The sequence below is a fragment of the Xenopus tropicalis genome, chromosome 3, assembly GCF_000004195.4.
Source record: "Xenopus tropicalis strain Nigerian chromosome 3, UCB_Xtro_10.0, whole genome shotgun sequence".
Lineage (NCBI taxonomy): Eukaryota > Metazoa > Chordata > Amphibia > Anura > Pipidae > Xenopus > Xenopus tropicalis.
The window spans coordinates 85,412,065-85,435,892 of record NC_030679.2 but is presented as its reverse complement, the minus strand read 5'-3'; the positions used below and the strand labels follow the sequence as shown (position 1 = coordinate 85,435,892).

The following is a 23,828-nucleotide window of genomic DNA, read 5'->3' as shown; positions in this document are numbered from 1 at the left end:
TGCACTATTCACACAGGGTGCTGTTTACCCTAAGTTCTTTAGTAATATTGCATTTCTGCATATTAAAAATAGACATTGTAATAAGATTAATTTGTATACATATTCAAATTATTCTGTTTCCAACCATTTTAATAATCTGCAGTAAATTTTGGAATATAATACTGAAAAAGTGATTGATATGGATAAGCCATCCATGCAGTCTGAATAGGGAAAGCAGTCAAACAACTAAGAGCTATCTATTGGGAAAATGATCTGTCTACTACCCCAGACATCTCATTGTGATGGCTCTATAACTTCTCATTTCTTAAATAGCTGACAGCTCCGTAACTTCTCATTCCTTAAATGACTGAAACTGTATTTCAATCAGCCAACCCCGTCACATTATTATACTAACATTCCAGTGATTTATACTGGATTACATTTTGTAGATACAAAACAAATGTGTAAAATAATCCTTTGTGATACCTTTTACATCGCAGTGACAGTGGAGGGAGGGACCACACTTGCCCATAAGTAAACAATTTTTTTTTTTTTTTACTTGGACTTTTTTTCAAGTGATTGCTTATTTGTTGCTTTGCATAAGAATGGTCATTGCTTACCATAACAAAGCTTCCCCTCCTCCCCAAGTATCCACTTGTTACTTTTAAGGATACACCAACCACATCAGTACCACTTAGCTATACAGGAACAGACAATGATTCCAGTCTTTTCACAGTTTACTAAACAAAGGGTTCACTATTACAGTAATAATCCTATTTGTGCTCAGTAGCAAATGCACATTTATTTTAATATTCCCTCAGCGCTCATACTCTTACCTTGGAGTGTATGTATGTCTGTATTTATGTATTAAAATATATTTATATTTTAGTATGACAGCTACTATTGTATAATTTCTTTATAGATTTTTTAGCATATTACAGTTTTCGCTTAAGCAGTTAACGTTTCTTGTACAATCAACCTAGAAAGCCAGAGAAGCCAAGTTTAAATGAGATTTTTTTTTTTTACAATTTAGGCCCCCTAATGTATTTAAATGCTACTCTTATGCATGCCACTTGCTCAACAGTATGCAAAAGGGATTCATGAAGTGCAGGTGTTTGTGGCCTAGAATATTCATGTCTCTGAGACTTGCATAACACAAGCAGGTGTTGTCAAAATCCAACTTTAATTAAATCCATTCCTTCAATGTACCCACAATCTTTTATCTTTATAATACGGATTCATTACCATTATATCTAGTTATGCTATTTCACTTTTTATTATTTTTTCATTTACAACCTTTTGAAGAGCAGATGCTTATGCTGTAAGCTTAATAGTAAAGCTATAGATGCATAATTTACTATGTCATCTGAGTTTTTAGTTTATAATTTAAAACTCTTCTAGAACAGATTCTTATATTGTACTCTGCAAATATATAGATACATAATTTACTACATTCAAAAATAACCATACTGTATAAGGCTAATATATATTGCTAATAGCTTCATCAAATATAAAACATATCCAAAATAGTCATTCAGAAACCATTTATCCAGAATGCTTTAAGTTATAGGAAGACCATTTCCCATAGTTTCCATTTCAATTGAATAAGTAAGATTTTTTTAAAATGTCCTTTCTTTTCTATAATAATAAAACAGTGCCTTCTACTTGATTGTAAATATATGAAAGACCTTCAAGTAAACCAAAAACATAAACTGGATACTTTTTAAGTGTAATAAAGTGTTGATAAATCATTCTATGGACATCAGTCATTAGTGTAAAGCAGAATAATATAAATGCTAATAAGGGTGCTAAGCATTATTAGTCCAGTGTGCTGAAATGCATTGGTCATTGGGACTTTATGGCTAGTTGAGGCAGAGAATTTCCTAGTGTAGGTACAGCAAAGGGTGGTGAGGGTGCAAATAATAGATGAAATGCAGGGAAAGTTCCTTGGTCAGTCATAGAGGACCCAGGTAGATATTTCAGATAACGCAGCACATGGGCATGGCCTACATGCAAAGGGATTTTTGTGTCGACAATGTGTCGAGATGTGGCAAGATGAACAAAACCTGCCAAACCAGCATGCCACAAAGTATCAAACTGTTTATATCATTTTGCTCATGGCAATATAAAATGACAGCTTTAGGGTTTTTGGGCACTTGTATTCTTGTGTAGTAAGCACAACTGAGCAGACCATTAAACCTGAAGAAATAGAGGTTTTCAAAAAGAAACTTTTATGGCTATTTGAATGTGTAACAAAAATGACCATTTTAGTAAGTACTTTGTCAGGGGAATGAACTGTGATTGCTAAAATAATCCATTGATTACATAATATGTGCCTTATACAGAGGGGCATATTATAGGGTTTTTCTGATTGTCATACTCTCATGGAAGGCACTCTGTGGCTATGCCCTCTTTTGTGACTGACAGTGTTTCTTCATTGCATAAAATACTGTACTATAGTGTAATCCTGCTTATTTCTACAGGGAACCTTGCAGAAGTTTGTGGATGACCTGTTTGAAACAATATTTAGCACAGCACATCGTGGAAGTGCTCTTCCTCTTGCAATCAAGTATATGTTTGATTTCCTAGATGAACAGGCTGACAAGCATGGCATTCATGATCCTCATGTGAGGCACACTTGGAAAAGTAACTGGTAAGTAATTACCTTAGTTCCATTAGCTGTATAAAAGTGCTCAGGTCATTGCACTGAAATTCTCATGCCTTGGTAACTACTGTTACAAAAGTACATAATTTTCTATAAAATATGTAGTTCATTTTAATTCTAATGCTTTATGGATAAACTCTTAACCTCTCTATTTTATGTGCCCATATATCTTTAACACAAAAGCACCTTGTCATCTGTGCAATCCAATAAATCTTATATAAATAATGTAGAGGGGCTTCTCTTTATTGTTGTTCCTTATAAAATAAAGCGTGCAAAAAAGCAGGCAAGCTAAAATAGAGATGGAAAGGGATATTGCAGCTAGGAGTAAAAAGAATCCAAAATTATTTTTTAATTATGTGAATAGTAAAAAAATGAAGCAAGAAGGGGTGGGAACTTTATTATCACGGGGAGGTACGTTGGTTGATGAGAACGGGGAAAAAGCAGAAATTTTGAACTCTTATTTTTCATCTGTCTATACATCTGAGGAGCCAGATAATGAAGGCTTCCCTTTTAATATACCCAGTGCTAGTAATTTAGCTACTGACGCATGGGTCACTCAGGAGGAAATTCAAAAGAGACTTGAACATGTAAAGGTAAACAAAGGTCCAGGACCGGATGGGATTCATCCCAGGGTATTAAATGAGCTGAGCGCTGTGATTGCCAAGCCTCTTCACATAATTTTTCAGGATTCGTTGAGGTTTGGCATGGTGCCGAGAGACTGGCGGATTGCTAATGTGGTGCCGTTATTTAAAAAGGGATCTCGTTCTCAGCCTGAAAACTATAGGCCTGTTAGTCTGACATCAGTAGTAGGAAAGCTTCTGGAAGGGGTAATAAGGGATAGGATAGTTGAATACATTGCAGTTCACAATACTATTAGTTTGTGCCAGCATGGTTTTATGTGTAACAGATCTTGCCAGACTAATTTAGTTGCCTTTTATGAGGAGGTGAGCAGGAAGCTTGATGCTGGAATTGCAGTTGATGTCATCTACTTAGATTTTGCTAAAGCGTTTGATACAGTACCTCACAGAAGGTTAATGATCAAATTGAGGAATATTGGCCTAGAACATAATATTTGTAATTGGATAGAAAACTGGCTGAAGGATAGAGTACAAAGAGTGGTGGTAAATGGAACATTTTCTAATTGTCCAGTGTGGTTAGTGGAGTACTGCAGGGGTCAGTCCTTGGTCCTTTGCTTTTTAACTTGTTTATTAATGACCTGGAGGTGGGCATAGAGAGTACTGTTTCTATTTTTGCTGATGACACTAAATTGTGCAAAACTATAAGTTCCATGCAGGATGCTGCCGCTTTGCAGAGCGATTTGACAAAATTGGAAAACTGGGCAGCAAACTGGAAAATGAGGTTCAATGTTGACAAGTGCAAAGTTATGCACTTTGGTAGGAATAATATAAACGCGAACTATCTACTGAATGGTAGTGTGTTGGGGGCATCCTTAATGGAGAAGGATCTAGGGGTTTTTGTAGATCACAAGTTGTCTAATTCCAGGCAGTGTCATTCTGTGGCTACTACAGCAAATAAAGTGCTGTCTTGTATAAAAAAGGGCATTGACTCAAGGGATGAGAACATATTTTTGCCGCTTTATAGGTCCCTGGTAAGGCCTCACCTTGAGTATGCAGTGCAGTTTTGGGCTCCAGTCCTTAAGAAGGATATTAATGAGCTGGAGAGAGTGCAGAGACGTGCAACTAAACTGGTTAAGGGGATGGAAGAGTTAAATTATGAGGTGAGACTGTCGAGGTTGTTTTCTCTGGAAAAGAGGCGCTTGCGAGGGGACATGATTACTCTGTACAAGTACATTAGAGGGGATTATAGGCAGTTGGGGGATGTTCTTTTTTTCCATAAAAACAATCAGCGCACCAGAGGTCACCCCTATAGATTAGAGGAACGAAGCTTCCATTTGAAGCAGCGTAGGTGGTTTTTCACGGTGAGGGCAGTGAGGCTGTGGAATGCCCTTCCTAGAGATGTGGTAATGGCAGACTCTGTTAATGCCTTTAAGAGGGGCCTGGATGAGTTTTTGAACAAGCAGAATATCCAAGGCTATTGTGATACTAATATCTACAGTTAGTATTACTGGTTGTATATATATAGTTTATGTATGTGAGTGTATAGATTGGTTAGTATAGGTTGTGTGCTGGGTTTACTCGGATGGGTTGAACTTGATGGACAATGGTCTTTTTTCAACCCTATGTAACTATCTCTGCTAATGCTGGCCAGTGGCCATATGAGGAGGAGATTCTGTTAGAAAAGATGTAAAAACCGTGGATAAACTGAAGAAGAAGAATAATTGGTCTATAAAAATTTTGATACTAATTAGAGGAATGACTTACTTGCTGTATATAGATAGGAAGCAGTAACATTTCTTCCTCTTCTCTTTTATACTTAGAGTGTATAAATACAGGTGCAAATGCCTTGCAATATTATATTTCTGGATGAAATGCAGAAAAAAGAAGTGATCTATTAGAAGGGAAGTCAAACTTAATTTAACTGACTTTGGTTTTATCATCATTTGGATGGTACAGTAACTGCAAAACTAATTTGTGGAACAGTTTATGGACATGGGCTACTTATCAGACTCAGTTGGGTGATTACTATCGAGCATTCAGTTATACATGATCTGCCCTGATCATTTTCTATCTTGCAATATGATAAATACTGTGAAGTGGTTTAGACAACCACCTTCAAAAGTGATGGAGGATGTCAACATACATTTCCTTGTGCTAGCAGCTTCAGTGAAGTCAGCATGGCAGGCTCATTGATGATGAGGTCTGTAAGAAGTGACTCAAAGTTAATTTAATCTGATTGCAAGGAGATCATTTCTTCATTTCCTCTCCCCCTCCTCCTACCTTCTTTTTAAATAAACCTCCTGCTCATTTAGCCTGAGTGGCTGCAATCAGCTTGAGATTAAAAGCGCAGATAATGTTAATAATATGCTAATGCTTCATTAGTCAGGCACTTATTGGTGCCCAGGCTGTGTGGATGTGTCACTGCTGTGTACTGATCTAGCTCAGTGTCACAAAAGACAGGAAGACCACACCACCCTAATGTTATTTGTGGTTCTGATATCTTACATTTTACATATCTGTCGTGGATCCTTTTGATGGCCCATAAATAGAATCCTGAACACTCAATTACTAATTTCAAACTTCGTTTTGTAGCTAAAGTACTTGACAAATTAATTATAAACATACAGTTAGTGCTATTATAGGGATAAATTAATTGTTGGTGTACATTCATTTAATGGATATATAAAGTAAGAGATATGAGAGCATAATCATAGCAATTGAGATATCTGTGGCTGGATTTGTATAGAAGTGACCATACTATACGTAAGTAAAAGTTAAAATGTTTTAAGGTCTAACCTGAAAGTGTCATAAAAAAGATACTTTTTATTATGGATTTGGTAAAGATTGAGATTTTATTACTGCTTGACATAGACAGAGGCTCTTTACTTCTATCTTTTAGCCATGCTTCCTTTTAGTTCACTGTCAGATTTACAGTATATAAATACAGGAAATAGTTTTGACTTTTACTGTCTATAATGTCATGCTCAATTAGGAATACTAGACAAATTTACACCTGAGCTGGCCAATAACGACACAGCAACCAAACAATTGCGAAGTCAATTTTAAGCAATAAGCCTTTTTTTTTTTTTTTTTTTAAATCCTTTTTCCCTATGCTTTTTCCCTGTAGAAATCAGTATTTTGTTCTTGATGGTAACTAAGCTACATAAATCCATGTTGGTGGCAAAACAATCCTATTTGGTTTATTTAATATATGAATGATGTCAGCAGACTAAAGGTATTGTGATCCACATTATACAATGATCCCTTATCTGGAAAACCCTAGATCCCAAGCAGTCCAGATAAGATCTAGTACTATTGCTGTCTTGACACCTATAAACTAATACAGTAAAGGTGGCCACACGTGGTGATTTCCGATCTTTCATGCAACCATCAGTCAACTGGCCACTAACCGTTCAGGGCTGAAACGGCAGATAAGGAGGTAGAAACAATAGGATTTCTACCTCCTTCTGCCGATTCAGCCCTGACGGCAGATTTTGATCAGGCGCCTTCTATGGCGCCCGATCAAAATATTTTAACCTGGCCGATCGGCGAGTCGACCGATATCAGCAGCCTCCTGCGATATCAGTTGACTCGCCGACTTGCCATACACGCACCGAATATCGTACGAAACGGGGTTTTGTACAATATTCTCGGTGCGTGTATGGCCAGCTTTAGCCTAATCAGTTGGAATATGTTTTAGAGTTTGATGCAGAAGGAATATAATGTCATTTGCTCAGGTATATTGTCTAGTTTCCAGCATTATCTATAATTGCATAATATTTTGTCATGTTCTATCTTCCACAGCTTACCGCTGAGATTTTGGGTTAATGTCATAAAAAATCCCCAATTTGTCTTTGACATACATAAAAATAGTATTACGGATGCCTGTCTTTCTGTGGTAGCACAAACTTTCATGGACTCATGCTCAACCTCAGAGCACCGTTTAGGAAAAGACTCTCCTTCCAACAAACTTCTGTATGCCAAGGACATTCCCAGTTATAAGAACTGGGTAGAAAGGTAAGTAATCCATCCAAATAAACCATTTGCGGCATATCTGTCATATTTATCGCAACTGTGTTTTCTTCAGATGTAGGAACCCAAAAGTTTACCAGGGGACTCAGGGAGGTGTTGCTGAGAAATATATGAAGGGCTACTGATTGTAGATCCATTCTGAAGCCTATTAGGCATGCAGAATAAGGCTGTTACCTGGTATAACAATTGTGTCAGTGTCCACTATTTAAACATTATGTTAAATCTCCCAACACAGCAGGTGCCACTGAGATGTTTATGGAACACCTGTCAGCTATTTTAGTCTATTACTCTTTTAATCCTAATTATAAAATCATGTATCATGCTGTAGCTTTTTCTTGCCATACAGAATGTCAGAATGAAGGAATAAAATATGTAAATGACTAAGTCTAATTAACTAGTTGACAGAAGAGCACAGATGCCTATGACAGTGACTGATTTCTTTCCCTATACGATGTCCGCTCCTACTGGAACTTTTTATGCAATGAAGGACAGAGAACTCCAATAGATTTAATGTTTTGGCCAACACAGAGTAAACTTATTCAAAGAGATGTTCAGCTTATTTAAAGGGGTATTGTTTGGGTATTGTAATTCTTTCATGATGTTTTCATTTAATATATAATATGTATCTTCAGTTTTGCTTATTTCCTATTATGTTATTTTTATGCATTTTATAAATATTGCTATCTCACAGTAAGCTGTATTTCCTTTCTGCAGGTACTATTCTGATATTGCCAAAATGCCGGCTATAAGTGACCAAGATATGAATGCTTATTTGGCTGAGCAATCTCGAATGCACATGAATGAATTCAACACCATGAGTGCGCTCTCAGAGATATACTCCTATGTCGGAAAATATAGTGAAGAGGTAACATATTCAAATGGCAGTACACATGCTATGTGCTCATTAATCTTTTCATATGGTGCTAGAGGCAGTCTACTAATGTACGATGTAAACAACTTACTGTTTTAAAAACCCGAAATATTCTGTGCTGAATATTATGACTGATTTAACATGCTGTCCATTGAATCAGTTTACTACAAAGTAGAAAAATGAAAACAAATACCTGATTGGTCGCTATAGATAACTGCATTACAGTTTAGTACTTTTTAATTGTGTTGTGTCTCTGTTTGTATGAAGGCACCAAATTTTATGTTGCATTGGATATACCGATTAAGCCCAAACAATCCTATTTTAATGAAGAGCTATAAGCATTACCTTCTCAAGTAGAAATCTTTACTGTACTATCTAACGCATGAATTCTGTATGTTTCCATAGAAACTCCTCTTTATCATTATACAGCAACATCTCCCCACATTGTTACACCCTGCTACAATACTTATTTCCATTTTGTCGCAATGACTGTATTATGCTATACACTGAATCCTTTTATTTCCCCCTTTTATGATCCACACCTTTATGTTTAAAGGAAAATGACTGCAAGTAAAATAACTAAAACCATGGCTTTTAACATGTTTTACTTGTTAAGTCACTGATCGCTAGGCAAGCCTCTGATTTGTGTGCGTAGACCAGAAGTTGGCTATTGGGCTCATTTACAGAGGTTTTCTGCTGCTGCAGTTAGAAAGTTATTCTAATTAGATACTTCATCTAAGCGGCACATTTATGATGTTTACACATTGTCATTTAAAAATAATGAAAGAGCCATGTAACTAATAACTAAAGATAATTATGTAATGTAAAATGCAATCTCATTCACTTAAGGATATTTTATTGCACATACACTTACTAAATCATAAGCCAAACAAAGCTTTTCTTTCACTGTTTTTTCTTTTAAGTAATAAAAAGATAAAAACTCACATTAGAGATGACTAAGTATGATGGGAGTTTGTAGAAAAACATTGGCTAAAACCTTATTTTTGTTATTTATTTTCAAGTTATTTATGATGGTGACCATAATTAAGGTGACATGTAACATATTTTTACAAATTAAGCGATAAAGTAGAGTTGTTTCTTACATTTCAGTATAGATTCTAAAAAAAGAGACAGGCTTATGAAATGATGCCAGTTCTGTGATGAGCAAAGCATTGCCAAGTGACAGAGAACATCTGGGGGAGACAGAGATATCAACATAGAAATTAAGGAAACATATGGAGCTTGTTTAGAAATATGTTTTGTTGAAAGGTACTAGTTACAGAGACAATAATGCATATTGAATATGTTATGGTAATGACCCTCTGGATACTCAGTGACTCAAACAATGTTTTGTTCCCCCATAAAACTAGCAAAGTCACATCTTTGTTTTAGTCCTAAAGTGTTAAGAAGTTTTTTCGTTTTAATAGCAAGATGCGTCTCATTGCCCAGACCAACTTAAATCTAGCAGGATATTCTTCACTCTAATTAAAACCATACTGAAATGAATTAGCTGCTTCAGTAGACTGGGTATTGGAATACCAGCAGAGCTGCTGCAAATAGTTGTGAGACTAGAGGGCATCAAATTATTTCATGGTTTTAAAACCACTGATTCTCAGATTTGCTAATGGACTATTCACACAGGGGAATACTGTAGGTATTCATAGACTAGTTGGCATTCCAGTTAAATGCCATGTACAAAAGCCATTTACAAGCTGTAGTTTGTTTGGATAGATCATTGTTCTTTGAGTTTGTAAGGAAACAGTATATCTTATTTATTAAAGGGAGAAATGTATAAAAAGTTGTAAATGGTAAACAAAATGCACAAAATAATAAGCAATGGCATATTTTTCATTAGATGGGGAAAATTTATCAGAAAAAAGTCAGATAAATTGCTCATTAACGGATATGGTCAATGTGAAGAAATATTGCTTTGTCTAAACAATTTTTCCTAGTAAATTTAATGTAGTTTTTGAGAACCTAAATTATTTATCAGCCGAAACCAGTGGAAGAAAGATTGCAAAACTTTGCTCCAGTGTGGAGTGTATGTTATAAAACTCATTTCTGAAAAAACATTAATATGTTAGTTTTAAGCAGGCCTTGAAATACACTATGCATAAGTGTATACCCGCAATGTAATATTTAATTGTTTTGGCATATTATGTTGACGCAAAAATAACTTTCAGCAAAATGTTTGAAAACGTGCAGTCTTTCATTCGCTGAAATATTAGGTCAGTGCACAGTTTCCAGGTTTGTAACAGCTGTATTAAATTCACATTTTATTATGTTCTCATAAAGGGTTTAGGGGAAAATGTAATAAAAGTCATACTAGAAACAACATTATACAAATGAGGGGCAGATTTGAGTTTTTGTTGCTTTTTTGTGCTAAAACTCATGAATTAAGTACAAAACTCATATGAAATTTTCCATTCTAAAATGGGAGTGTCCTAGGCAAAATGTAAGCAATTTTTTTCAAGATATTTTTAAAAGTTGGTAGACTCATTGAAAATAATGAGTAGAATGTAATTTCAGTGTATTTTTGCAATGTAATATTCTTCATCGGACGTTGCAAATTTTAATTCCGCATAGAATACTTGGGGTCAGATTTACTACAACTCTGACTTTTCTCATTTTTTTCTTTTTAAAAAATCAAATTTCCATGAATGTCTGACACTTAAAAAGTATGTGTGGGAAAGAGTCGCAGAAAAGTCACGAAACTTGTGCCTTTTTTTTTTAATTTTTTAAATTCTCACACCAAAAACTTTACTTTTTTAAATTTTCACACAAAAAAACAGTGTAAAAAATCTGAATTTTTGAAGCAAAGAATGATCCCCCAGGGAAGGGACAACTGCTGTTGACTTTTACATGATCTTGACAAGTTTTAGCTTGCATATTTGCACTGAAGTTTTGCGAAACAATTCACTGATGGTGAAATGCAGAAATTTGCTGCAAAATCCATGCCTGGGGAAAAAATTTGCTCATCACTAATAAACTCACAATCTTCCTTCCTTCCAACTTGCAGATGTGGCCACTAAATAGTTCATGGGTTTACATAAGCTATATTAATTTGCTTGTGCAAATTTGAAATCCAAATATTTTTTATGACTTATTACATACCCATGTTAGTGTCTTTTATTATTTAATATACAGTAAAACATCTTAGAAGTGCACACATTTCATTGTGCTACAGATACATAGCTATATAGTGAAGTTCATCAAGTTCAACCCTTCCAAGTAAACCCCTGAACACACAAACCTATACTGACCTATCTATACACTCGCATACATAAACTATATATATACAAACATCAATACTAACTGTAGATTTTAGTATCACAATAACCTTGGATATTATGCTTGTTCAAGAACTCATCCAGGCCCCTCTTAAAGGCATTAACAGAATCTGCCATTGCAAAACCACTCAGAGGGGCATTCCACAGCCTCACTGCTCTCACCGTAAAAAAACACCTATGCTGCTAAAAACTGCAATGCTAATGAACATTTGGATACAGATGGAGCTAATATATCTACATACATTTGTAACATTGCAGCACATCATCTGTATGCGAATATATGTATAGATGAACAAAGCTTCTTAGCTTCTTTAGGAGAATTACTTGCAGGGTCTTTGTGAATAATGTAATTGCAGTAGGTTCAGTGTGTATCATTTTTGACTTTATATCCTGTAGCATCACTTAAGGCTAATGTCAGACCAGGTGTATGGCGTATATTTTCGGCAAGATGAAAAACACTTGCCGAAAATACCGCCATATGCCTCCTACCTGTGCCTGCACCCGAATGAATGGAATGTGTATGGGTGCAGGCACATGTAGCCGATATCCGTATAAATACGTCTTCTGTATTTTAACAAAATATTGAATATTTTATTGGAAGTAAAAGTTTATGTCTTTGAATAATATATTGTACATATTCTGTTGCAGATTTTGACAGCACTTGATCAAGATGACCAAGCTGGAAAGCAAAAACTTGCCTACAAACTAGAACAAGTTATTGCCCTGATGAGTATAGACAGCTGAAAACCATCTTTCCAGGTTGCCCTGGGAGAGATAAACCAAGCCGTGCCTCAGTCAAGATCGTCATCTTTACCAAGTGCAAGTTTCGATTAGCTGGATGCAGAGCCTCCTAATCTGCTTCCTCTTCTTCCTTCTATGAACCTCATGGATAAACAATAAATCCTTTGGATTAAAGGAGGACATTCAGTTGGACTACCTTTGGGAAACAAAGACTTTCTAGTTAAGACTACTGCTCTCAGAGAAATGATCACATTATCAGTATGGGAAACTAGTAGGTCTTATCTGCTGTGCTGCTTTTAGCCTCCTGCTTACCATAAACTGGTAGGGGTGGAATATAAACCCAGTATTATTGTATTGTAACGCATTCAAATTAAAAATGGATACCTACTTTGGCAGAACAAGGCATTTTTGATAACCAAATTAAATTACTTCAAAGTCTGTCTTCGTGAAACAATGGATTATTGTTGAGCATGAATATGAGACCATGTAAAATTCTTAAATCTCTCAGAGGCAGTTAGGAGTAAGAGGTTACATTTTTTTGTATTGTTGTATTTTTTCATGTCTTTGTTTTTAATTATTTTAGTAATTATCAGCAAAAATAGGTTTAAATGTGGTGTGTTCCCAATGAGACAGATATTCTACTCAAATTCTCACATTATGGCAAAAGTGATACATAATACTAAAGTAACAAATAATTTGAATGAGTTACCATCTGAAGATCTGCTAATGCATACTTGGGAGAATATTAGCATCTTGTTTCAGGAACCACCAATGTACTTCAGTGTTTATGACAGAACAAATAGAGCATTGTTTTGGAACATTACAACCAATATAGTGGAAACCCAAGTACAAAGCCAAGAAACTCTTTCCTGTCCTGGTGGATGCTCCAGAAATGGAAAGTAAAACTATGATCACCAAATCTCCTACATCACAATATATAAGAAAGCTTGGAAAGTGATATCACTCAAAGGATCACCTTAAAGTCTGATAAAAGCAGAGGCCCATGATTGAGAACTAAACTTGCGGCATACCATTGAGTAACTTTAACTATTGAGCATTTTGGGTCTTTGATTCTGAAGTACCCAAACTGGACAAATGAATGATAATTGCTTAAATTCGAGAATAACTAATGTCTGAATAAAACCCCATCATTTTTTGTATATCCAAAAGACAGTAGTTCTCAAGGTTTTGGAATATTAAAATCGGATACTTGCATTTTGTAGCCGACGCATGGAAAAGGAGCACAACATAACAGCAAAAAAGAAAATACAGCACAATTTTTATTTGGATATTCAGATCGAAGGATATATCCTGGCACTTGCTGAAAAATAATAACAATAAGAGCTGACTTTTTGGAAATACTGCCACTAGACTTTAAAAACAAGTATAATACTTTTTAAGGTAGCATTTTAACCATGGGATTTTCTTTCTAAACTTGCAAAATCAACACAGTATTTTAACAATGAACATGTAAACTCCATGTGTTAATGAAACAAATGCAAAGCATACACAACTTCTCATTTCTCAAGAACATGCAAATGAAATGCTTCAAGTTTTTCATAAATTTAATATGTCATTAGCAACTCCAAGAAGAAGAAAAAAAATCTAAAAGCAACAATACTACAATCTCCATCAAAACTGGAATATGAACATGGGACACATGGGAAATCTTTACAAAACAGCCAATGCTTTATGTGTTTTTGTTAAAAGCACTTAAGCCCCACATGCACCTTATTTGAATGTATCATTAGTTGAAATTAGCAAATTGTTTTGGAACTCTTTGGAATGGTTAGTAACTATAATGAGCATGGAAGAAGGAGGAGAAGTAAAAGAATGAGAATAGTCAAAGAACTGTAGGCAAAACCAAAGTTTATGGTGGCACTGCAGTGCCCTAATATAAATGCTTTGTTCACATTCTTACCTGGGTAAATGTCATGAGAATCATCCAGCTTTGTGCAACCTGTGCTCTTCTCCTATATTCACTTTAAGATGTCACATCTCAGATATAAATAGTAGGATTTGCAAAGTTGTACAATGGATGATATTAGGTAGCCCATAGTGCGATACAGTCAATATTCATTTTACGGTTGTATGGTATATTTTTTTCCCTATTGTTTTTTTCAAAAAATAAACAAGAAAAATTTGATGACCTTACAGATCTAACAAAGTAAAAAAAGTTTGTATAGGAAGTATAATTTCTATGTGAACCATTGTGAGTTTAAAGCTGGTTGCCTGACTCCCTTATTATAATTTGTTTTGTAACTCTGAGCTCTTTGTCTTGAAATCTGCCAGAGTTGTGCTGTCGATGTGTAGAACCTTTGCTCAAAAGTTCCAGGTATAACATGGCTTTCAAATGGCTTTTTTTATTGAAAATAACGCATGTTAATACTATTAAATCTGAGCAAACACTAAAGCCTTGCTGATGTGGATGTGTTCCCCATTCATATTTCTTTTTACCCTTCTATTTTTCTTTTTTGTATGTTTTTATTTAGCTTTTTTTGTCTGCCTGAAAGCATAAATCTGAGTGGTTTGTCATGTGACTATAATCTATGTTAAGGTGGAAACTTTATCAAAGACTTTGATAGGATATGTTAAAAAAAAAAAAAACCTCACTATTCATTGCAGATAGTTGCATGGATAGTTTTCCATGTTAAAACCCAATAACCAATTGCCTTTAATGATACATTTACAACTAGAAGGCCGCTTAGGTCTACAAAGGTGGAGGTCCTAATTTTAAACTGTAATTGAAGGATTAAAAAACAAATGTTTGACTTATTTTCCCTCTTGTGGACCATTGAAACCTACTGTACAGAAAAGATTGTATGAATAATTATTTACAATGTGGAAAAATATTTATTCATGTATATTTATGGTTCTAAAAGTAATACTTCTTTTCGTGATATATATATATATATATATATATATATATAACAATGCCAATTGTATTAAAAAGGGATATAAATGTAAAATGTAATTAGGGCAGTTTATCCAGCTGTAATCCAAGATTTTAACCTATCTTTTGATTATTAAAAGAATCTAATATTTATCTTTTACATTAATATAAATAACAGACAGGAAGACTAAGTTTAGCTTACAGAAGAGAATAACTTGCCCAAGAAATTATTTTACTTAATATTTTAATAGTTTTGTCAAAAGGCTGAGAAACAAAGAGGAATTTGTTCTTATTAGGTACAGAGCACGATAGGGCTGATATTAGCAAAGGGGTGTTATTCTTCTTGTAACTTGGCAAAATCAGCAAATCTGTTCCTTACCAGCTACAGAAAATATTCTGGCAAATGTTAAGAAAAAGGCAAAATAAAGAAAAAAAAGTAAAGCCACAAATTCCTACTGATAGTACAGGTATGGGACCTGTTATCCAGAATGCTCAGGGCCTGAGGTCTTTCTGTAATCTGGATCTCCATACCTTAAGTCTGCTAAACAATCATTACATTAATTAAACCCAACAGGATTGTTTTGGGTCCAATAAGGATTAATAGTATCTTGGTTTGGGATCAAGTACAAGTACTGTTATCATTACAGAGAAAAAGGAAATCATTTTTCAATATGTGAATTATTTGATTAAAATAGTCTGACAGATGGCCTTCCCATAATTCTGGATAATGGATCCCATACCTGTAATACCATACGTCCTATTTTCAAACTAGAAAGTGTGTCTTCATTTTTAAGTAGAACCAATGTTTCTTCCAGTGTACTAAACAGATGCAAGTGAAAACCTAGCATCTCCCACAGCTCTGCAAATACAGCCATAGTACCAGTGATACAAAGTCCCACTGGGGGTAATTTGGGGTACTTTGAGTAAATTTTAAAGTAAAATGCTGTGGAGAAGTTTCCACAACCACCCTATTTACTTGTATAGGAACTTGTATGTGGGCTCAAATGCTTGTACCAGAGATTGTCAGGTGGTACATACCTAGAAACAGTCCATTTATAAACAAGTATTTCTGACACGGCAACCCATGAGAACTTGCAGGAAATTCATATGCCAGTAAGTGGGGTCAGTTTTAGGTGCTTTAGTAGTGATCAAAGCAATCAGAATTGGCTTGTGTGCCACTAACTTTACAGAGCTCACCCTTCATTGGTGCATTTAAAAGACAATAGTGCTGCCACTTAGATTTTATGGTGATGATAGTGTCCCTCAATCACTTTGGCCAATGCTATATTAAGTATCTACAATTCTAGAGCCCTGTCTTGCACACAGCAGCTGATTCTCAAAACTACTACGAAACTTTTAATCAACACCTCTGCTTCAAACACTCCCAAATATGGCTTAGTAAGTTAGTATATGAGAGTTATTATTTATTGGATTCTAAGTGTCTTCCAGCATAAATTGTTTCTGAAACATAAGCACTCTCAAGGAAAGAGTGCACAAAGTCAAATTATTCATAAGGGAATAGGAGTACTGAATGAATTTCTTTGTATGTAAAACTACGGTTTCACTTCAAAGATTTTATCCTTATGTCTTCCTGTCATATTAGCATAATTCAGCTGAAACCCATATCACATTTAATTCTTACAGAATGACCTGTTGCAGATTCTTTCTTCAAAGAGAATATGTAACCAGTCATTGGTCATCTTGATCTCTTGTATTCCTGCAGCTGCAAATAGCTATGGTCAAGTCACAATCAATTTCCTAACAGGACGGGAGAAATTCTCCACCACAGATGATGCAACATACACAAAGAAAGTGCTGATGCCGTTGAATCTTAAAAGTTTTTGATAAAGCTTCCACCTAAAAAATTCATATCCTTAGAGTCCAGTGTTACTGCGAGCCTCAAAGAGATAAAAATGCATATTAGAATGGAGGTTTTTATTATCCTAGTAAAAGTTTAAAGATATACTATTTAAATTGGAAAAGAGTTGTAACTTGGTAAAGGCAAGCTTCTGTAACTTTGTTATAATTAATTGTATACCTGTGTATGTAAATATAATGCATTCCTATTTTGCAGTCCAAAACAAAAAAACAAACTATTTGTAATATAGAATAAAGTTTATTAAAAAAAAAAAAAGGGGGACAAAAAGTTTATATGGAGTTTTGTCTACAAATTATTTTGCAGAGTCATGTTTGGGCTGTGTTGGCTACTTGGGAATTTGTGCACTTTGAGCAGATGTAGCTCCAGAAAGGGGTAAATCTTCCTAATGTTCGTTTATAATTAGTTATGAGAAAATCTGGCCTGTGAAAAATCTGCAATATTTATTTATTTGTCACACCACTTTTTTGACGCCTTTGTCTTCTTTTTGACACACAATTTGACCCCACCTATTTTGACCCAACAGGCCCAATTTGACACGACTTTTTTTGACATGCGACAAAGTTTTCCATGCAGAATTTTTGATAAACAATTCTCCAATGGCAAAATGCGGAAATTTGCTGCGAATCCATGCCTGGCGTAAAAATTTGCTCATCACTATTTATAATCTGGCTTGTAACCTGCCATACACTGCTGCTTCAGTCAATGCGAGGGAGCACTATGTAATACCCATGTGGGAGCAAGCCTTAACAACCACTATCCCTTTAGCATATCTTTTGCATCTACCCGATGCCCAACTTTCTTTACAAATAACAAAAAATACTTATTATATGCTACAAATAGAGCTTGGCATACAAAATACTCAATGTTTTCTAAACATACACAAAGCGGTGAAAAAAATGTTCACCATAATAAAATGATGCGTAATTATATATAACAATGTATGCTGAGGGGAAGAGGTACCCACAAAGAACCTCAGTCCATGGATGTGTGAAGCCAAATTCAAAAAGAAAAGAAAAGTGGGTTCTCCAAAAGTAAAAAGCAAAAATAATAAAGGTTAAAAACTTATTTATTTAAGATTAAAGATAAGCCTAATGCGTTTCCTGCTTATTGGAGCACCTTCCCTTCCTCGAAAATCCACAGTTTTTAGATGATTAAAATAGCCCACTGTTTCTAGGGTGTAATACAAGGGAGACTTTTAATATGCACCCCACAAAGTTTATGCTTCAGGGATAAATACCACTGTATGTCCAGGGACACTACCTCATATTTACAAGTCAGGTCCTATGTATGTATAGCTTTATTTATAAAGCACTACTTATGTACGCAGCGCTGTACAGTAGAAATGTTTAAGTGGTCATAATGCCCAATATGTAAGGCCCTTACAAAAAGGGGATATAGTCAAGCTTAAATTGCCCACATGGAATGGTTAAATGCCGTACTCAGCAAATAGTGTTTAGTTCTTTTTAACAACACAGGCAAAATACATGCAAATGCTGCCCTCCCCAATGACAACAGGAAATGCCCAGTGCTTTTAGGCTCACAGCTTGGTGTAAGTCAGATGATCTGGCAGGTAGAAATGCAGTAACACTACAGCCTGGACCAGGTCCAAACTGGATTATAGGGGCTATTTGGGAACTGCTTAATAGACAAGATAAATGTGGGCAGAAAATGAAACAAAAAAAAACTTGATAAATGTGGGCAATTTCCTTTACTATATACTGTATAATATGCAGTCTAATGTCTACCTTTGGATAGGAGAATTTGGCCTATTTAAGAGTGCAGGCTGGGCACGGGGTCTCCATATAATTTTTATTTACCTTTGTGACAAATGTTTCTCTTGGCATTAAAATGTAATTATAGTGAAAAAAGTGCACATATAGACATTTAGTTACCCTTTTGCATCACAATACAAATACAGGGTTAAATGCCCCTGTATGTTCCTAAATACTTAAATTAGACGCAGTGGTAATGCATTTGTTGAAGGGTACAGGTTCATTTCAAAATGGTTACACTAATTTTTCTTTCCTATAGTTACTGATAAAAGATAATGCCCTATCAAGTGTTAAGATTTATTCTGTTGCACAAGCTGTTATCCTTGCTAATCTCTGACTGCCAGGCACAGCCTTCTATCTATTATAGGAAAAACAGTTCACAGTAATCTTGAAAAACTTACCCCTGCAGACAGCATTCCTTTTACTCTGCTAAAGTCAGCCCTCCTGCCACACTGCAGACAGGGGAGTACATCTGATTGTCAGATTTAACAGCTTGCTGCAACTGCAACATATGGTACCCACAATATGAAATGCTGCAAAGTAGAAAGCATATTTGCAGGAAGCATTAAAAAAGGATGAAGTTCCTATTCATATGTAAGTAAAAATGCAGAACGTACTCCTCTATGCCTTAAAAGCCTCCTTTTCTCTGACAAATCCTGCAGTAACAACATCTTCAAGGCTAGAAGTTTAGGTGTTAATTACATATGCACAAGGAATTACCAATCAGAAACCATCCCTACTTCCTTCTGCTGTCACATTACTGTATTGACGCTAGAGGGATGGAGCAGCTTTCCAAAACACAGTTCAGTGCTGTGACAGCTGCAACAGAATACCTAAGTATTGATGAGCGAATCTGTTCTGTTCTACTTCGGCGCAAAATTCTTGAAACTAAAAAAAAATTAGCAAAACGGTGAAAAATTGCAAAATGCAGCCTTTTTTGCCGTGACTGCTGAAAAAATTCGCTCATCACTTTACGTAAGCGCTAGTATCATGTTTTGTCATTACAGCTAGCAGGTTGTGTACAGATTTTATGCATATGAAGAACCTTCTGCAGTAGTCGCAGCTCTTTGATTTGTATCCAATTACCTTTGCAGTAACTACTGGAATAATTTTATAACTTGTCTACTGTATTCTGTGCAGCAGTTCTTTGACCAGAAAAAGAGAGCTAAAATGTATAAAAAACAAACAAAAAAAACCCCACAGTTTGCACAAAGAAATGAAATGCTTGCTTAGGTACTGAGGTACAGTGGGCTGCAGTGCTGGACTGTAAGAAGACAATGGTTCTCAAGGAGAGAAAGACAAGACAATCTTTAACATGTAACAATACTGTGATACAGAGCAAAAAGAGGCAAAACTACCAAAGCAAATTGAAAGTATTCATATCAAGCCCATTCAGAACCACATTTACAGTGATAGGACCAAGAGTGGAGACAGCAGTACAATACACCAAATTATAAACTAAAACAACTTACCAAAAGAAATAAGCATGCCTTGCCATTATCTCACTATACACAAGCTTCTTTGGGGCAGGGAACAACTTGAGAATAGTATAGAGATTTATTAAACCATAATAAACCCTACCACGAGCAAAAATAAATAAATAAAAGGCAAGGTATATTTTTCAACAAGCTTAATATTCACTATTTGTATCCATTAGGGCAGGGGTCCCCAACCTTTTTTTTTTTTTTTTTACCCCTGAGCCACATTCAAATGTAAAAAGAGTTGGGGAGCAACACGAGCATGAAAAATGTACCTGGGGTACCAAATAAGGGCTGTGATTGGCTATTTGGTAGCCCCTATATGGACTGGCAGCCTACAGGAATCTCTGTTTGGTGGTTCACATGGTTTTTATACAACAAAAACTTGCCCCAAGCCAGGATTTAAAAAATAAAAAAAGCACCTGCATTAAGGCCACTGGGAGCAAGATCCAAGGGGTTGCTCCCGAACCACTGGTTGGGAATCACTGCACTAGTGTAATGTTACCTGCCGAAAATGTAGAAAATGTATATTGCTATTATTTAAAAAAAAATAAGAAATAAAACACAATGCAAGTAAAACAAAATGGACTGCCATTATATTTATTGTTAAAGTATAGCATTTGCTACAATCTTATCTAATGATATCATAATGCCAAGATACAACACAGAAATAGACTGCTTATTGCCTTATAATTAACTCTAGGTAAACTTTAATTTTGAAATTATTATTTATACATAATTACAGTCTGCATCTATCAGTAGAAGCTTTTCAAATATAACATAAATCTACAATAAATGGAAAAAAAGATAACTCACTAAATACAGCAAGGTTATTCATGTTGCACCAATCTCCTAACTAGTTAATGGTTAATCTATATAGCTGCTCAGTAAAACAAACTTTCTCTCAAACCTACTTTAATTAGAACAATGTTTGGTAATGCAACTTGATGGGCTATGCTACTGTCTTTATGTGGCCATACATGTGCCGATTGTAGCTGCCAATATTGGTCATCTAGATTAGGCAGCTTATCTGCTCGTGTATGGGCACCAAAGTTGGGCTGAAATCGAGCAGATCTTGATCAGGCAGATTTGATTTTTACATAAGATCAGGGACCACATTGGCTCATTGATGCGGCCCCCGAACCAACGATGCCTATGCCCGCCATTTTGGTTCAATCATTTGGCCCTAGGGCCAAACATCTAATTAGCCCTCCCACCCATCAGTAGCCATATCAGAAGAAGCAAGCAGATCTTACTGCGTATGGCCACCTTTACCAGTTGTACCTAAAACCAGTGAGATATCGCCACTTGTTAAAAGTAGTTAGAGATGCCCATTTTTTACTTATTTTACCTTTGGAGGCTTTGATCTGCAGTGATTTAATCTGCATTTATGCCTGTTATTGTGGGTTCCTTGTAGAATAGCTATCATACATGGTGTATTAAAGTTATTGATCTCTTAATTATTCTTGCATTCATTGATATATAATATTCTACCATGTATATTTTACATGCTCTTTTGTATATATAGGGTTAGACTTGGACTTGCCCTCAAAGATACCACAATGTCTTATGAGCTCAGACAGTGAAAACTTGTGGTTGGACAATAGTTTGGCATTCTAATGTTGTGCACTATTTTTGTTTTGAGGTGTGCTTTATCCTTTTTCAGAGCAAAAGGAGAAAAAGAAGGCAGAAAACAAAAATGAAAGAAATAATGAGACCAAACTGTAAATTATATCCTTATCAATGATGCCTAGTGATGTCATCAGTTATAATTGGAGCTTAGTGATGTAATTTTTGTCACATGACTCGCTAAAACTTCTATAATAAATTATGCACTCCCTTTTGTAAAATATGTAGATATTCGAATTTACCTTGGAGTTCCATGATCTGTATAAAAGCACTGCCTTCTGCCTTGTGTCTTTATATGGTCATGGATCTCCTTGGTTACTTATAATATCCCTATATTATACTATAGTGAGGGGGTATTTTATTCACTATATAATACACAAGAACCATGAATATCCTGTAAATCAGTGATCCCCAACCAGTGGCTCATGAGCAACATGTTGCTCTCCACCCCGTGGATGTTGCTCCCTGTGGCCTCAAAGCAGGTGCTTATTTTTGAATTTCTGGTTAGGAGGCAATCTTTGGTTGCAAAAAAAACCCAGTGTAATGCCAAACAGAGCCTTCTGTAGGATGTAAGTCTTCATAAGGGCTATTAAATATGCAATTACAGCTTTTATTGTCACCCCCAGAAACTTTTTTCATGCTTGTGTTGCTCTCCCAACACTTTTTCCATTTGAATGTGGCTCACGGGTGAGGATATTAGAAGCCACCTTGGAGTTCCATAACCTGTATAAAAGCTTTGAGCTTTATATGGTCATGAAAATCCTCAGTGACTTATAATATTCCTATATTTTACAACAATATTATTTACTATATTATCCAGAAGTCCCCACTAGAAGAGTGTTGTGCTGGCCAAACCCATCTGACCCGTGAGTTTCAGGCTAGCACATGCAAAATTAGCACCAGTGTGTCCCACAACCACTTTCCTAGCTCCTCCTAATAATCTGTCCACTTGCTCACCCAAATACCATATTGGCATATGGGGTCCTTGATCCAATTATTAGATATTCTAGCATATATATGTACACATGATTTCATATGTTTTAAGAAAATAAATAATTCACCTATACAGGATGTGTGGGGCATTTTATATTTTTCTTACTCTTTACTGGAAAGGCTAAATCACAGTGATAAAAGGAATACATTTATATATATATATATATATATATATATATATATATATATAATATACATATTTGCACAGTTCATTTATTTTTTTAGCAGTGTAATTTGCATGTCTAGATATTATTATTGCCCACATTAGGGGATTCAAAAGAAGCTCGAGGGGCTAGAGATCTAATAAATTTGAGACTCGAGATAGAGGAAACATAATTTTAGAGCCATTTTTCAACCGCTGTGTTATTTTTAATTATCACTGTCATTATAGAACACTATAGTAAATCTTTCCTTCATCTTTTTGAAATGAAAAAGTTGAAGCCCATATTATATAAATGCAATAAAGTAAATTAAATCCACATACAGTGAAGCATGTTTTGTTATAGAATATAAATCTATCCATTCAGTACATTACATTGAAATATTTATGTTTACCACTAGACACATGAAATTGATATATTTTTGGCTCACATTAATATTTTATTATTTATTTTTATTAGGATTTAGAAGCAAAGGCAGTTATAATAAGCCCAATTGCATTCTAGCTAAACATGATGTTGAATAAACTTTGTTTGAAATGTGTGCATTGCTTCTCTGCAACGTACTGCATAAGAATGAGTTTGTCTAAAGGTTTTGAGATTTAAAATCATTACTGTAAACAAAAATAAATGATAGCTTGGGCATTAGTTTTATAAAAAGATGCATAGTAAGAAATTACATAAACTCATGTGCTTGACGTAACCTGCACTCCTTGCAGTGCTGGGGTCATGAGTTTGACTACAGCTTGGGCACTATCTACATAGAGTTTATATATACTCCCATGTCTGCATGGGTTTGCATGGATGCAGACATGGGAGTATATATAACCATTCACATACAGGCAGGTTATTGGGCTCCTTGTAAAACCA

The 23,828-nt window shown here is 35.3% G+C and overlaps 1 protein-coding gene across 1 annotated transcript in view; it reads left to right on the top strand.

Annotated features, from left to right (window-relative positions):
• Positions 1-14,763, top strand: part of plxna4 (plexin A4) — a 423,718-nt gene extending 408,955 nt beyond the window's left edge. Inside the window, exons 29-32 of the mRNA XM_002931848.5 lie at positions 2,463-2,632; positions 7,027-7,239; positions 7,969-8,119; positions 12,064-14,763. Coding sequence (XP_002931894.3) covers positions 2,463-2,632; positions 7,027-7,239; positions 7,969-8,119; positions 12,064-12,159 — 630 coding nt within the window. The 3' untranslated portion in view covers positions 12,160-14,763. The remainder of the gene's footprint in view (positions 1-2,462; positions 2,633-7,026; positions 7,240-7,968; positions 8,120-12,063) is intronic.
• The last annotated feature ends 9,065 nt before the right edge of the window (positions 14,764-23,828 follow it).